The following is a 16,451-nucleotide window of genomic DNA, read 5'->3' on the forward strand; positions in this document are numbered from 1 at the left end:
GGTCTGCATACCAAGTCCTGCGTGGCCACGCAGGAGCTATCAAGATCACCGAAGCCCTCTCCTGGTTGATCCTGGCTACCAGCCTGGGAATGAGAGGAAACGGTGGGAAAACATAAGCTAGGTTGAAGGTCCAAGGTGCTACTAGTGCATCTACTAGAGTCGCCTTGGGATCCCTGGATCTGGACCCGTAACAAGGAACCTTGAAGTTCTGACGAGACGCCATCAGATCCATGTCTGGAATGCCCCATAATTGAGTTATGTGGGCAAAGATTTCCGGGTGGAGTTCCCACTCCCCCGGATGGAATGTCTGACGACTCAGAAAATCTGCTTCCCAATTTTCCACTCCTGGGATGTGGATTGCAGACAAGTGGCAGGAGTGATCCTCCGCCCATTGAATTATCTTGGTCACTTCCTCCATCGCCAGGGAACTCCTTGTTCCCCCCTGATGGTTGATATATGCAACTGTCGTCATGTTGTCTGATTGAAACCTTATGAATTTGGCCTTTGCTAGATGAGGCCAAGCTTTGAGAGCATTGAATATCGCTCTCAGTTCCAGAATGTTTATCGGGAGAAGAGATTTTTCCCGAGACCATAGACCCTGAGCTTTCAGGGGTTCCCAGACCGCGCCCCAGCCCACCAGACTGGCGTCGGTCGTGACAATGACCCACTCTGGTCTGCGGAAGCTCATTCCCTGTGACAGGTTGTCCAGGATTAGCCACCAACGGAGTGAATCTCTGGTCCTTTGATCTACTTGAATCGTCGGAGACAAGTCTGTATAATCCCCATTCCACTGTCTGAGCATGCACAGTTGTAATGGTCTTAGATGAATTTGTGCAAAAGGAACTATGTCCATTGCTGCAACCATCAATCCTATTACTTCCATGCACTGCGCTATGGAAGGACGAAGAACAGAATGAAGAACTTAAGAGCTTAGAAGTTTTGATTTTCTGACCTCTGTCAGAAAAATCCTCATTTCTAAGGAGTCTATTATTGTTCCCAAGAAGGGAACTCTTGTTGACGGGGAAAGAGAACTTTTTTCTATGTTCACTTTCCATCCGTGAGATCTGAGAAAGGCTAGGACGATGTCCGTATGAGCCTTTGCTTTTGACAGAGACGACGCTTGAATCAGGATGTCGTCCAAGTACGGTACTACTGCAATGCCCCTTGGTCTTAGAACCGCTAGAAGGGACCCTAGTACCTTTGTGAAAATTCTCGGAGCAGTGGCTAATCCGAATGGAAGTGCCACCAACTGGTAATGCTTGTCCAGAAAAGCGAACCTTAGGAACTGATGATGTTCCTTGTGGATAGGAATATGGAGGTACGCATCCTTTAAATCCACCGTGGTCATAAATTGACCTTCCTGGATGGTAGGAAGGATCGTTCGAATGGTTTCCATTTTGAACGATGGAACCCTGAGAAATTTGTTTAGGATCTTGAGATCTAGAATTGGTCTGAATGTTCCCTCTTTTTGGGAACTATGAACAGGTTGGAGTAAAACCCCATCCCTTGCTCTCTTATTGGAACTGGATGAATTACTCCCATCTTTAACAGGTCTTCTACACAATGTAAGAATGCCTGTCTTTTTATTTGGTTTGAAGATAATTGAGACCTGTGGAACCTTCCCCTTGGGGGTAGTTCCTTGAATTCCAGGAGATAACCTTGAGAAACTATTTCTAATGCCCAAGGATCCTGAACATCTCTTGCCCAGGCCTGAGCAAAGAGAGAAAGTATGCCCCCCACCAGATCCGGTCCCGGATCGGGGGCCATACCTTCATGCTGTTTTGGTAGCAGTGGCAGGCTTCTTGGCCTGCTTACCCTTGTTCCAGCCTTGCATCGGTCTCCAGGCTGGTTTGGGTTGAGAAGTATTACCCTCTTGCTTAGAGGATGTAGAAGTAGAGGCTGGTCCGTTTCTGCGAAAGGGACGAAAATTAGGCTTATTTCTAGCCTTAAAAGACCTATCCTGAGGAAGGGCGTGGCCCTTTCCTCCGGTGATGTCTGAAATAATCTCTTTCAAATCAGGACCAAACAGTGTTTTGCCCTTGAAAGGGATGTTAAGCAATTTTGTCTTGGAAGACACATCCGCTGACCAAGACTTTAGCCAGAGCGCTCTGCGCGCCACGATAGCAAACCCTGAATTTTTCGCCGCTAATCTAGCTAATTGCAAAGCGGCATCTAGAATAAAAAAGAGTTAGCCAATTTAAGTGCATGAACTCTGTCCATAACCTCCTCATACGAAGATTCTTTATTGAGCGACTTTTCTAGTTCTTCGAACCAGAAACACGCTGCCGTAGTGACAGGAACAATGCATGAAATTGGTTGAAAAAGGTAACCTTGCTGAACAAACATTTTTTTAAGCAAACCCTCTAATTTTTTATCCATAGGATCTTTAAAAGCACAACTATCTTCTATGGGAATAGTAGTGCGTTTGTTTAGAGTAGAGACCGCCCCCTCGACCTTAGGGACTGTCTGCCATAAGTCCTTTCTGGGGTCGACTATAGGAAATAATTTCTTAAATATAGGGGGAGGAACAAAAACATAATTTATGTAAGAACTTACCTGATAAATTCATTTCTTTCATATTAGCAAGAGTCCATGAGCTAGTGACGTATGGGATATACATTCCTACCAGGAGGGGCAAAGTTTCCCAAACCTCAAAATGCCTATAAATACACCCCTCACCACACCCACAATTCAGTTTAACGAATAGCCAAGAAGTGGGGTGATAAAAAAGTGCGAAAGCATATAAAATAAGGAATTGGAATAATTGTGCTTTATACAAAATCATAACCACCACAAAAAAAGGGCGGGCCTCATGGACTCTTGCTAATATGAAAGAAATGAATTTATCAGGTAAGTTCTTACATAAATTATGTTTTCTTTCATGTAATTAGCAAGAGTCCATGAGCTAGTGACGTATGGGATAATGACTACCCAAGATGTGGATCTTTCCACACAAGAGTCACTAGAGAGGGAGGGATAAAATAAAGACAGCCAATTCCTGCTGAAAATAATCCACACCCAAAATAAAGTTTAACGAAAAACATAAGCAGAAGATTCAAACTGAAACCGCTGCCTGAAGTACTTTTCTACCAAAAACTGCTTCAGAAGAAGAAAATACATCAAAATGGTAGAATTTAGTAAAAGTATGCAAAGAGGACCAAGTTGCTGCTTTGCAGATCTGGTCAACTGAAGCTTCATTCCTAAACGCCCAGGAAGTAGAAACTGACCTAGTAGAATGAGCTGTAATTCTCTGAGGCGGAGTTTTACCCGACTCAACATAGGCAAGATGAATTAAAGATTTCAACCAAGATGCCAAAGAAATAGCAGAAGCTTTCTGGCCTTTTCTAGAACCGGAAAAGATAACAAATAGACTAGAAGTCTTACGAAAAGATTTCGTAGCTTCAACATAATATTTCAAAGCTCTAACAACATCCAAAGAATGCAACGATTTCTCCTTAGAATTCTTAGGATTAGGACATAATGAAGGAACCACAATTTCTCTACTAATGTTGTTGGAATTCACAACTTTAGGTAAAAATTCAAAAGAAGTTCGCAACACCGCCTTATCCTGATGAAAAATCAGAAAAGGAGACTCACAAGAAAGAGCAGATAATTCAGAAACTCTTCTGGCAGAAGAGATGGCCAAAAGGAACAAAACTTTCCAAGAAAGTAATTTAATGTCCAATGAATGCATAGGTTCAAACGGAGGAGCTTGAAGAGCTCCCAGAACCAAATTCAAACTCCAAGGAGGAGAAATTGACTTAATGACAGGTTTTATACGAACCAAAGCTTGTACAAAACAATGAATATCAGGAAGAATAGCAATCTTTCTGTGAAAATGAACAGAAAGAGCAGAGATTTGTCCCTTCAAAGAACTTGCGGACAAACCCTTATCTAAACCATCCTGAAGAAACTGTAAAATTCTCGGTATTCTAAAAGAATGCCAGGAAAAATGATGAGAAAGACACCAAGAAATATAAGTCTTCCAGACTCTATAATATATCTCTCGAGATACAGATTTACGAGCCTGTAACATAGTATTAATCACAGAGTCAGAGAAACCTCTTTGACTAAGAATCAAGCGTTCAATCTCCATACCTTTAAATTTAAGGATTTCAGATCCTGATGGAAAAAAGGACCTTGTGACAGAAGGTCTGGTCTTAACGGAAGAGTCCACGGTTGGCAAGAGGCCATCCGGACAAGATCCGCATACCAAAACCTGTGAGGCCATGCCGGAGCTACCAGCAGAACAAACGAGCATTCCTTCAGAATCTTGGAGATTACTCTTGGAAGAAGAACTAGAGGCGGAAAGATATAGGCAGGATGATACTTCCAAGGAAGAGATAATGCATCCACTGCCTCCGCCTGAGGATCCCGGGATCTGGACAGATACCTGGGAAGTTTCTTGTTTAGATGGGACGCCATCAGATCTATTTCTGGAAGTTCCCACATTTGAACAATCTGAAGAAATACCTCTGGGTGAAGAGACCATTCGCCCGGATGCAACGTTTGGCGACTGAGATAATCCGCTTCCCAATTGTCTACCCCTGGGATATGAACCGCAGAGATTAGACAGGAGCTGGATTCCGCCCAAACCAAAATTCGAGATACTTCTTTCATAGCCAGAGGACTGTGAGTCCCTCCTTGATGATTGATGTATGCCACAGTTGTGACATTGTCTGTCTGAAAACAAATGAACGATTCTCTCTTCAGAAGAGGCCAAAACTGAAGAGCTCTGAAAATTGCACGGAGTTCCAAAATATTGATCGGTAATCTCACCTCCTGAGATTCCCAAACTCCTTGTGCCGTCAGAGATCCCCACACAGCTCCCCAACCTGTGAGACTTGCATCTGTTGAAATTACAGTCCAAGTCGGAAGCACAAAAGAAGCCCCCTGAATTAAACGATGGTGATCTGTCCACCATGTTAGAGAGTGTCGAACAATCGGTTTTAAAGATATTAATTGAGATATCTTCGTGTAATCCTTGCACCATTGCTTCAGCATACAGAGCTGAAGAGGTCGCATGTGAAAACGAGCAAAGGGGATCGCGTCCGATGCAGCAGTCATAAGACCTAGAATTTCCATGCATAAGGCTACCGAAGGGAATGATTGTGACTGAAGGTTTCGACAAGCTGCCATCAACTTTAGACGTCTCTTGTCTGTTAAAGACAGAGTCATGGACACTGAATCCATCTGGAAACCCAGAAAAGTTACCCTTGTCTGAGGAATCAAAGAACTTTTTGGTAAATTGATCCTCCAACCATGACCTTGAAGAAACAACACAAATCGATTCGTATGAGATTCTGCTAAATGTAAAGACTGAGCAAGTACCAAGATATCGTCCAAATAAGGAAATACCACAATACCCTGTTCTTTGATTACAGACAGCAGGGCACCGAGAACCTTTGTAAAAATTCTTGGAGCTGTAGCTAGGCCAAACGGCAGAGCCACAAATTGGTAATGCTTGTCCAGAAACGAGAATCTCAGGAACTGATAATGATCTGGATGAATCGGAATATGCAGATATGCATCCTGTAAATCTATTGTGGACATAAAATTCCCTTGCTGAACAAAAGGTAAGATAGTCCTTACAGTTACCATCTTGAACGCTGGTATCCTTACATAACGATTCAATATTTTTAGATCCAGAACTGGTCTGAAAGAATTCTCCTTCTTTGGTACAATGAAGAGATTTGAATAAAACCCCATCCCCTGTTCCGGAACTGGAACTGGCATAATTACTCCAGCCAACTCTAGATCTGAAACACATTTCAGAAATGCTTGAGCTTTTACTGGATTTACTGGGACACGGGAAAGAAAAAATCTCTTTGCAGGAGGTCTCAACTTGAAACCAATTCTGTACCCTTCTGAAACAATGCTCTGAATCCAAAGATTGTGAACAGAATTGATCCAAATTTCCTTGAAAAAACGTAACCTGCCCCCTACCAGCTGAGCTGGAATGAGGGCCGCACCTTCATGTGGACTTAGAAGCAGGCTTTGCCTTTCTAGCTGGCTTGGATTTATTCCAGACTGGAGATGGTCTCCAAACTGAAACTGCTCCTGAGGATCAAGGATCAGGCTTTTGTTCTTTGTTGAAACGAAAGGAACGAAAACGATTATTAGCCCTGTTTTTACCTTTAGATTTGTTATCCTGTGGTAAAAAAGTTCCTTTCCCACCAGTAACAGTTGAAATAATGGAATCCAACTGAGAACCAAATAATTTGTTACCCTGGAAAGAAATGGAAAGTAAAGTTGATTTAGAAGCCATATCAGCATTCCAAGTTTTAAGCCATAAAGCTCTTCTAGCTAAAATAGCTAGAGACATAAACCTGACATCAACTCCGATAATATCAAAAATGGCATCACAGATAAAATTATTAGCATGCTGAAGAAGAATAATAATATCATGAGAATCACGATGTGTTACTTGTTGCGCTAAAGTTTCCAACCAAAAAGTTGAAGCTGCAGCAACATCAGCCAAAGATATAGCAGGTCTAAGAAGATTACCTGAACACAGATAAGCTTTTCTTAGAAAGGATTCAATTTTCCTATCTAGAGGATCCTTAAACGAAGTACCATCTGACGTAGGAATAGTAGTACGTTTAGCAAGGGTAGAAATAGCCCCATCAACTTTAGGGATCTTGTCCCAAAATTCTAATCTGTCAGACGGCACAGGATATAATTGCTTAAAACGTTTAGACGGAGTAAATGAATTACCCAAATTATCCCATTCTTTGGAAATTACTGCAGAAATAGCATTAGGAACAGGAAAAACTTCTGGAATAACCACAGGAGCTTTAAATACCTTATCTAAACGTTTAGAATTAGTATCAAGAGGACCAGAATCCTCTATTTCTAAAGCAATTAGTACTTCTTTAAGTAAAGAACGAATAAATTCCATTTTAAATAAATATGAAGATTTATCAGCATCAACCTCTGAGACAGAATCCTCTGAACCAGAGGAATCATCAGAATCAGAATGATGATGTTCATTTAAAAATTCATCTGTAGGGAGAGAAGTTTTAAAAGATTTTTTACGTTTACTAGAAGGAGAAATAACAGACATAGCCTTCTTTATGGATTCAGAAACAAAATCTCTTATATTATCAGGAACATTCTGCACCTTAGATGTTGAAGGAACTGCAACAGGCAATGGTACTTTACTAAAGGAAATATTATCTGCATTAACAAGTTTGTCATGACAATCAATACAAACAACAGCTGGAGGAATAGCTACCAAAAGTTTACAGCAGATACACTTAGCTTTGGTAGATTCAGCACTTGACAGCGATTTTCCTGTAGTATCTTCTGACTCAGATGCAACGTGAGACATCTTGCAATATGTAAGAGAAAAAACAACATATATATAAAGCAAAATTGATCAAATTCCTTAAATGACAGTTTCAGGAATGGGAAAAAATGCCAAAGAACAAGCTTCTAGCAACCAGAAGCAATAAAAAATGAGACTTAAATAATGTGGAGACAAAAGCGACGCCCATATTTTTTCGCGCCAAATAAGACGCCCACATTATTTGGCGCCTAAATGCTTTTTGGCGCCAAAAATGACGCCACATCCGGAACGCCGACATTTTTGCGCAAAATAACGTCAAAAAATGACGCAACTTCCGGCGACACGTATGACGCCGGAAACGGAAATAGAATTTTTGCGCCAAAAAAGTCCGCGCCAAGAATGACGCAATAAAATGAAGCATTTTCAGCCCCCGCGAGCCTAACAGCCCACAGGGAAAAAGTCAAATGTTAAGGTAAGAAAAATGTTAAATTAAAATGCATTATCCCAAATATGAAACTGACTGTCTGAAAATAAGGAAAGTTGAACATTCTGAGTCAAGGCAAATAAATGTTTGAATACATATATTTAGAACTTTATAAACAAAGTGCCCAACCATAGCTTGGAGTGTCACAGAAAATAAGACTTACTTACCCCAGGACACTCATCTACATATAGCAGATAGCCAAACCAGTACTGAAACGAGAATCAGCAGAGGTAATGGTATATATAAGAGTATATCGTCGATCTGAAAAGGGAGGTAAGAGATGAATCTCTACGACCGATAACAGAGAACCTATGAAATAGACCCCGTAGAAGGAGATCACTGCATTCAAATAGGCAATACTCTCCTCACATCCCTCTGACATTCACTGCACGCTGAGAGGAAAACCGGGCTCCAACTTGCTGCGGAGCGCATATCAACGTAGAATCTAGCACAAACTTACTTCACCACCTCCATCGGAGGCAAAGTTTGTAAAACTGAATTGTGGGTGTGGTGAGGGGTGTATTTATAGGCATTTTGAGGTTTGGGAAACTTTGCCCCTCCTGGTAGGAATGTATATCCCATACGTCACTAGCTCATGGACTCTTGCTAATTACATGAAAGAAAGGTATGCCGGGCCTTTCCCATTCCTTGTTTACTATGTCCGCCACCCGCTTGGGTATAGGAAAAACATCGGGGGGCACCGGAACCTCTAGGAACTTGTCCATCTTACATAATTTCTCTGGAATGACCAAATTGTCACAATCATCCAGAGTAGATAATACCTCCTTAAGCAGTGCGCGGAGATGTTCTAATTTAAATTTAAATGTTACAACATCAGGTTCAGCTTGTTGAGAAATTTTTCCTGAATCTGAAATTTCTCCCTCAGACAAAACCTCCCTCCTGGCCCCTTCAGATTGGTGTGAGGGTATGTCAGAAACGTTATCATCAGCGTCCTCTTGCTCTTCAGTGTTTAAAACAGAGCAATCGCGCTTTCTTTGATAAGTAGGCATTTTAGATAAAATATTTGCAATAGAATTATCCATAACAGCCGTTAATTGTTGCATTGTAATAAGTATTGGCGCACTAGATGTACTAGGGGCCTCTTGTGTGGGCAAAACTGGTGTAGACACAGAAGGGGGTGATGCAGTACCATGCTTACTCCCCTCATCTGAAGAATCATCTTGGGCACTATTATTATCTGTGGCATCATTGTCCCTACTTTGTTTGGACACCATGTCACAATTATCACATATATTTAAATGGGGAGACACATTGGCTTTCATACATATAGAACATCGTTTATCTGATGGTTCAGACATGTTAAACAGGCTTAAACTTGTCAACAAAGCACAAAAAACGTTTTAAAATAAAACCGTTACTGTCACTTTAAATTTTAAACAGAACACACTTTAATACTGAATATGCGAAAAAGTATGAAGCAATTGTTCAAAATTTCACCACAGTGTCTTAAAGCCTTAAAAGTATTGCACACCAAATTTGAAAGCTTTAACCCTTAAAATAACGGAACCGGAGCCGTTTTTACATTTAACCCCTATACAGTCCCAGGAATCTGCTTTGCTGAGACCCAACCAAGCCCAGAGGGGAATACGATACCAAATGACGCCTTCTATAAGCTTTTTCAGTGGATCTTAGCTCCTCACACATGCATCTGCATGCCTTGCCTTCCAAAAACAACTGCGCATTAGTGGCGCGAAAATGAGGCTCTGCCTATGACTAGAGAAGGCCCCCATCTGAAAAAGGTGTCCATACAGTGCCTGCCGTTTTTTAACAACAATCCCCAAGATTATAATAACTATAAAGAGCTATAATCTGTCAAATATGCTTAGCAAAGTAATCGTTTTAGCCCAGAAAAATGTCTACCAGTTTTTTAAGCCCTTATAAAGCCTTTATTCTTTTACTTAATCTAAGAAAATGGCTTACCGGTCCCCATAGGGAAAATGACAGCCTTCCAGCATTACCAAGTCGTGTTAGAAATGTGGCCAGTCATACCTCAGGCAGAAAAGTCTGCCAACTGCTTCCCCCAACTGAAGTTACTTCATCTCAACAGTCCTGTGTGGAAACAGCAATCGATTTTAGTAACGTTTGCTAAAATCATCTTCCTCTTACAAACAGAAATCTTCTTCTCTTTTCTGTTTCAGAGTAAATAGTACATACCAGCACTATTTTAAAATAACAAACACTTGATTGAAGAATAAAACTACATTTAAACACCAAAAAACTCTTAGCCATCTCCGTGGAGATGATGCCTGTGCAACGGCAAAGAGAATGACTGGGGTAGGCGGAGCCTAGGAGGGATCATATGACCAGCTTTGCTGGGCTCTTTGCCATTTCCTGTTGGGGAGGAGAATATCCCACAAGTAAGGATGACGCCGTGGACCGGACACACCTATGTTGGAGAAATGACGCCCATATTTTTTAGCGCCAAATAAGACGCCCACATTATTTGGCGCCTAAATGCTTTTGGCGCCAAAAATGACGCCACGTCCAGAACGCCGACACTTTTGACGCAAAAAAACGTCAAAAAATGACGCAACTTCCGGCAACACGTATGACGCCGGAAACAGAAAAAAAAATTTGCGCCAAAAAAGTCCGCGCCAAGAATGACGCAATAAAATGAAGCATTTTCAGCCCCCGCGAGCCTAACAGCCCACAGGGAAAAAGTCAAATGTTAAGGTAAGAAAAAATGATTGATTCAAATGCATTATCCCAAGTATGAAACTGACTGTCTGAAAATAAGGAATGTTGAACATTCTGAGTCAAGGCAAATAAATGTTTGAATACATATATTTAGAACTTTATAAAAAAGTGCCTAACCATAGCTTAGAGTGTCACAGAAAATAATCTTACTTACTTACCCCAGGACACTCATCTACATGTTGTAGAAAGCCAAACCAGTACTGAAACGAAAATCAGCAGAGGTAATGGTATATATATATAAGAGTATATCGTTGATCTGAAAAGGGAGGTAAGAGATGAATCTCTACGACCGATAACAGAGAACCTATGAAATAGACCCCGTAGAAGGAGATCATTGCATTCAAATAGGCAATACTCTCCTCACATCCCTCTGACATTCACTGCACGCTGAGAGGAAAACCGGGCTCCAACCTGCTGCGGAGCGCATATCAACGTAGAATCTAGCACAAACTTACTTCACCACCTCCATAGGAGGCAAAGTTTGTAAAACTGATTAGTGGGTGTGGTGAGGGGTGTATTTATAGGCATTTTAAGGTTTGGGAAACTTTGCCCCTCCTGGTAGGAATGTATATCCCATACGTCACTAGCTCATGGACTCTTGCTAATTACATGAAAGAAATATTATATAACAAAAATGTGGAAATATTTAGGTAGCAAAATCTTAATATCGTAATATCATATTAAATACCACCAAGAGAACAAAGCAAATTTGATTACAAAGGTAAATTGGAAAGTTGTTTAAAATTGCATGATTATCGGAATCATAGGGATGGGCGAATGTGTTTATATTCAAATTCGAATGTTAGAATGAATGTTATTGTAGAAATTCGATTTACATAATAGAATGTTGATAAAAACGAATATTCTTAAAAATTCGATATTCGAATGTCACATTCAAATTCGAATATTACATTTATAAAACACAATTATAGACTAGAAACACTATTTTGAATTCGAATGTCACATTCGAATTGAATATCACATTTGAATCGAATATCAAATTCGAATATTACATTTATAAAACGCAGTATTAGGACTATAAAAACTATTTCGAATGTCACATTCGAATCGAATATCAGTTATTAAACACAGTTGTAAACTAGAAATACTATTTTGAATTTGAATGTGACATTCGAATTCGACTATTACATTTAAAAAACACAGTATTAGACTAGAAATACTATTTGAAATTCGAATGTGACATTCAAATGTAGCATTCGAATATTAAATTTATTAAACACAGTTGTAGACTATAAATACTATTTCGAATTTGAATGTCACATTCAAATATTACATTTCCAAATTGAATGAATACATAGCTAAACATTCTATTATTGTAACGAATATTTTCGAATTTTATTGAAAAATTCGAAAACGAAAATTCTAAAATAGAATGTTAGAATGTTATATAAACATTCGAAATTTGTTTTGAACGAACGAACGTATAAAAATTCGCTTTAAATTTGAAATTTTTAGAAACATTCGCCCATCCCTACTGAATCATGAATGTTTAATTTTGACTAGACTTCTCATTTTAAGATTACAACTATAAACTGGTGTATTCTGCCCTCTAGTGGACAAAACTGAAAATACAATGCATTCTAATCTATGTGCTACATTAGGGAGCCTTTTTAAGCTGATTTACAAAGAGGGGAGAAAAATAAATAAAAATACACATACCGAATGTGTTCCAATGAGATCAGCAGTCATAGATAGTGAAGTGACCAAAATAGTTGCAGACCCAGCACCCAGGATAATAGCAGCCCCATACACAGCATCTCTAAGGCCAGGATCCAGCGCCACCCAGGATGCAAAGGTTGCAATAGCCAACAAACCCAAGAAATAGGTGAACTGAAATACAAGGATTTTAGGAGTTAGGGGCTGGCCCAACTACTTGAAAATCCATAAAATGCCCAACATTTTTTTTTTTTTCAAAGCTGGCACATGGGGGACAACAGTGGGACAATTATCAGAGTATACTCACATTGCGTCCAATCAGCTTGTTGACTGGTTTCATAACAAACGATGACACAAAGCCACTTACATACATGACTAGGGGAATAGTGGCAATGTAGTTCTGTTAAGGGAAAAAAAAGAAGAAGTTGCTGAAAAAAGTTAAAAAAAAAATAAAAAGATAAAATGAAGTAATATAGTCTCACCTTGGGAAGGTGCAGGGAATGGGTCAGATACAAAGCTATGTATGTCTGGGACAGGTTTACAATGAGCCGCGTACACATGTACAAAAAGGCCACCTAAAGATAGTGAATATATTAGAGAGCTGCCCCTAAAGTAGAGTGTCCCCCATACCCAAGTTATCATGCAACGTTATCCTAGCTCACCTGGTAGAATGACGGCTCTTTTAGCCAGTGCTTCCATAGCATCAACTGCCTAGGTGGGTTGCTCAGTTTTGGTTCATCAGACAGTAGATTTGTGGGAGAGTCCTCGGTTTCTACGAGGTGCTGATAATTCGGTTGTCTCTTCTCTTTCGTTCCAATGTGGAACAAGATTGAAAACAGGGATCCCACCCCGACTACAATCAGTGACAAGGTCTACAGAGAACATAGATGTTAAACATTAGATTTTAATAATATTAATTTTTGTTTGCAAACAAAGAACGAATAGCACTTTTAACTAATCAACAACAAAAATGGTCTATTCTTTAAAGAGATTATATATATATATATATATATATATATATATATATATATATATATATATATATATATATATATATATATATATATATATATATATATATATATATATACACATACACATATATATATATATACACACACACACACACATATATATATATATACACAAACACACACACACACACATTATATATATATATATATATATATATATATATATATATATATATATATATACACACACACACACACACATATACATCACGTTTATTAAACAAACTTCATTGCTACTGAGCAGGCTGTACAATGTCTATTACATGTTTCAGTCTTTTTGTTACCCTATCTTCAAGAGTTAAAGGGACATGAAACCCAATTTTTCTCTTTTACGATTCAGACAGAGCAAACATTTGTATACAGCTTTCCAATTTACTTCTATTATCCTGTTTGCTTTATTCTCGTGGTATCCTTTATTGAAGGAGCAACATTGCACTACTGGGAGCTAGCCAAATACATTGGTAAGCCAATAAAGAGGCATTTATGTGCAGCTGCCAATCAGCAGCTAGCTCCCAGTTGCTGAACCGACCTAGGTATGTTTTTCAACAAAGGATACCAAGTGAACAAAACAAATTACATAAAAAGTAAATTGAAAAGTTTTTTAAAACAGTATGTTCTACCTGAAACAAAGAGAGAGAGAAAAAAAAGTGTGTTTCTTGTCTCTTTAAACTCATGTATTATTTCCATTCGGCCTGTATCCCTACTATCACAAGCTGACATGCTTTATTTAAAGAGAGATTTAAAAGCAACATCATGTTATGTTGCACTGCTCATCCTAGTTTACAATGTGTTCAACCCTAGCAAAGGCTAAGATCACTAATCTAGAAAATACGTTCTAAAAATGATACCATGCAATTTTTGCTATGGAACTGTTCTTTAACCCCTTAAAGACCACAGCACTTTTCCATTTTCTGTCCGTTTGGGACCAAGGCTATTTTTACATTTCTGCGGTGTTTATGTTTAGCTGTAATTTTCCCCTTACTCATTTAATGTACCCACACATATTATATACCGTTTTTCTCGCCATTAAATGGACTTTCAAAATATACCATTATTTTCATCATATCTTATAATTTACTATAAATTCTTTTATAAAATGAGGAAAAAATGGAAAAAAAAAAAAAAACACACTTTTTCTAACTTACCCCCAAAATCTGTTATACATCTACAACCACCAAACAAAAACCATGCTAAATATTTTCAAAATTTTGTTCTGAGTTTAGAAATACCCAATGTTTACATGTTCTTTGCTTTTTTTGCAAGTTATAGGGCCATAAATACAAGTAGCACTTTGCTATTTCCAAACCACTTTTTTTCAAAATTAGCGCTAGTTACATTAGAACACTAATATCTTTCAGGAATCCCTGAATATCCATTGACATGTATATATTTTTTTTTAGAAGACATCCCAAAGTATTGATCTAGACCCATTTTGGTATATTTCATGCCACCATTTCACCGCCAAATGCGATCAAATAAAAAAAATTGTTCACTTTTTCACAATTTTTTTCCCAAACTTTAGGTTTCTCACTGAAATTATTTACAAAAAACTTATGCAATTATAGCATACATGGTTGTAAATGCTTCTCTGGGATCCCCTTTGTTCAGAAATAGCAGACATATATGGCTTTGGTTTTGCTTTTTACTAATTAGAAGGCTGCTAAATGAGACTGCGCACCACACGTGTATTATGCCCAGCAGTGAAGGGGTTAATTAGGGAGCATGTAGGGAGCTTCTAGGGTTAATTTTAGCTTCAGTGTAGTGTAGTAGACAACCCCAAGCATTGATCTAGGCCCATTTTGGTATATTTCATGCCACCATTTCACCGCCAAATGCAATCAAATTTAAAAAAAACGCTAAATTTTTCACAATTTTAGGTTTCTCACTGAAATTATTTACCAACAGCATGTGCAATTATGGCACAAATAGTTGTAAATGCTTCTCTGGGATCCCCTTTGTTCAGAAATAGCAGACATATATGACTTTGGTGTTGCTTTTTGGTAATTAGAAGGCCGCTAAGTGCTGCTGCGCATCACACGTGTATTATGGCTAGCAGTCAAGGGGTTAATTAGGTAGTGTGTAGGGAGCTTGCAGGGTTAATTTTAGCTTTAGTGTAGAGATCAGCCTCCCACCTGACACATCAGACCCCCTGATATCTCCCAAACAGCTTCCTTCCCTCCCCCACCCCACAATTGTCCCCGCCATCTTAAGTACTGGCAGAAAGTCTGCCAGTACTAAAATAAGTTGTTTTTTTTTTTGTTTTTTTAAAAATACATATTTAGCATATTTACATATGCTACTTTGTAGGATCCCCCCTTAGCCCCCAACCTCCCTGATCCCCCCCCCAAAACAGCTCTCTAACCCCCCCCCGCCTTACTGGGGGCCATCTTGGGTACTGGCAGCTGTCTGCCAGTACCCAGTTAACAATATTTGTTCTCTTTATTTTATTTTTTACATTTTTCTGTAGTGTAGCTTCCCCACGACCAACCCCCACCCCCTCCCAGATCCCTTAGATTACTTTTTGGGGGCATTTATTCCCCTTCTTCCTCCCACTTATAGAGGATTATTTCTGTAGTGTAAGCGGTTCCCACCCGCTCCCTCCCCGTGCACGCCCCCGCCTGCCCGCCGATCCCCCGTGCACGCGCGCGTCTGTGTGCGCCCCTGACTCTCCCGCCCCCCTCTGTGTCTCTGAAGCCATCGATGGCTGCCCACCCGCCTCCCACTGCAGCTCCCACCCACCAACGATTGCGGCCATCGATGTCCGGTGTAGAGAGGGCCACAGAGTGGCTCTCTCTGCACCGGAGGGGTACAAATTGTTATTGCAGGATGCCTCGATATTGAGGCATCCTGCAATAACCGGAAAGCAGCTGGAAGCGATGAGGATCGCTCCCAGCTGCTTTCCAAACCGAGGACATATGGCGTACGTCCTCGGTCATTAAGGGGTTAAAGGGACATGAAACCCAAAATTTTTCTTTCATGATTCAGATAGAGAAAATAATTTCAAACAACTTTCCATTTTACCTCTATTATTTAATTTGCTTCTTTCTCTTGTTATTCTTTGCTGAAATGTTTATCTAGGCAAGTTCATGTGCAGACGAGAACCTAGGTTCTAGCTGTTGATTGGTGGCTGCATATATAAACTAATTGTCATTGGCTCATCCATGTGTTCAGTTAGAAACCAGTAGTGCATTGCTGCTCCAACAAATGAAACAGATTAGATAATATAAGTAAATTAGAAAGTTGTTTA

At 39.6% G+C, this 16,451-nt stretch overlaps 1 protein-coding gene across 1 annotated transcript in view; it reads right to left on the reverse strand.

The window, feature by feature from the left end:
- Positions 1-16,451, reverse strand: part of MFSD12 (major facilitator superfamily domain containing 12) — a 170,238-nt gene that overhangs the window by 53,953 nt on the left and 99,834 nt on the right. The window contains 4 exon segments of the mRNA XM_053703117.1: positions 12,174-12,344; positions 12,478-12,570; positions 12,653-12,745; positions 12,833-13,042. Coding sequence (XP_053559092.1) covers positions 12,174-12,344; positions 12,478-12,570; positions 12,653-12,745; positions 12,833-13,042 — 567 coding nt within the window.

This window comes from Bombina bombina, chromosome 2, assembly GCF_027579735.1.
Source record: "Bombina bombina isolate aBomBom1 chromosome 2, aBomBom1.pri, whole genome shotgun sequence".
Lineage (NCBI taxonomy): Eukaryota > Metazoa > Chordata > Amphibia > Anura > Bombinatoridae > Bombina > Bombina bombina.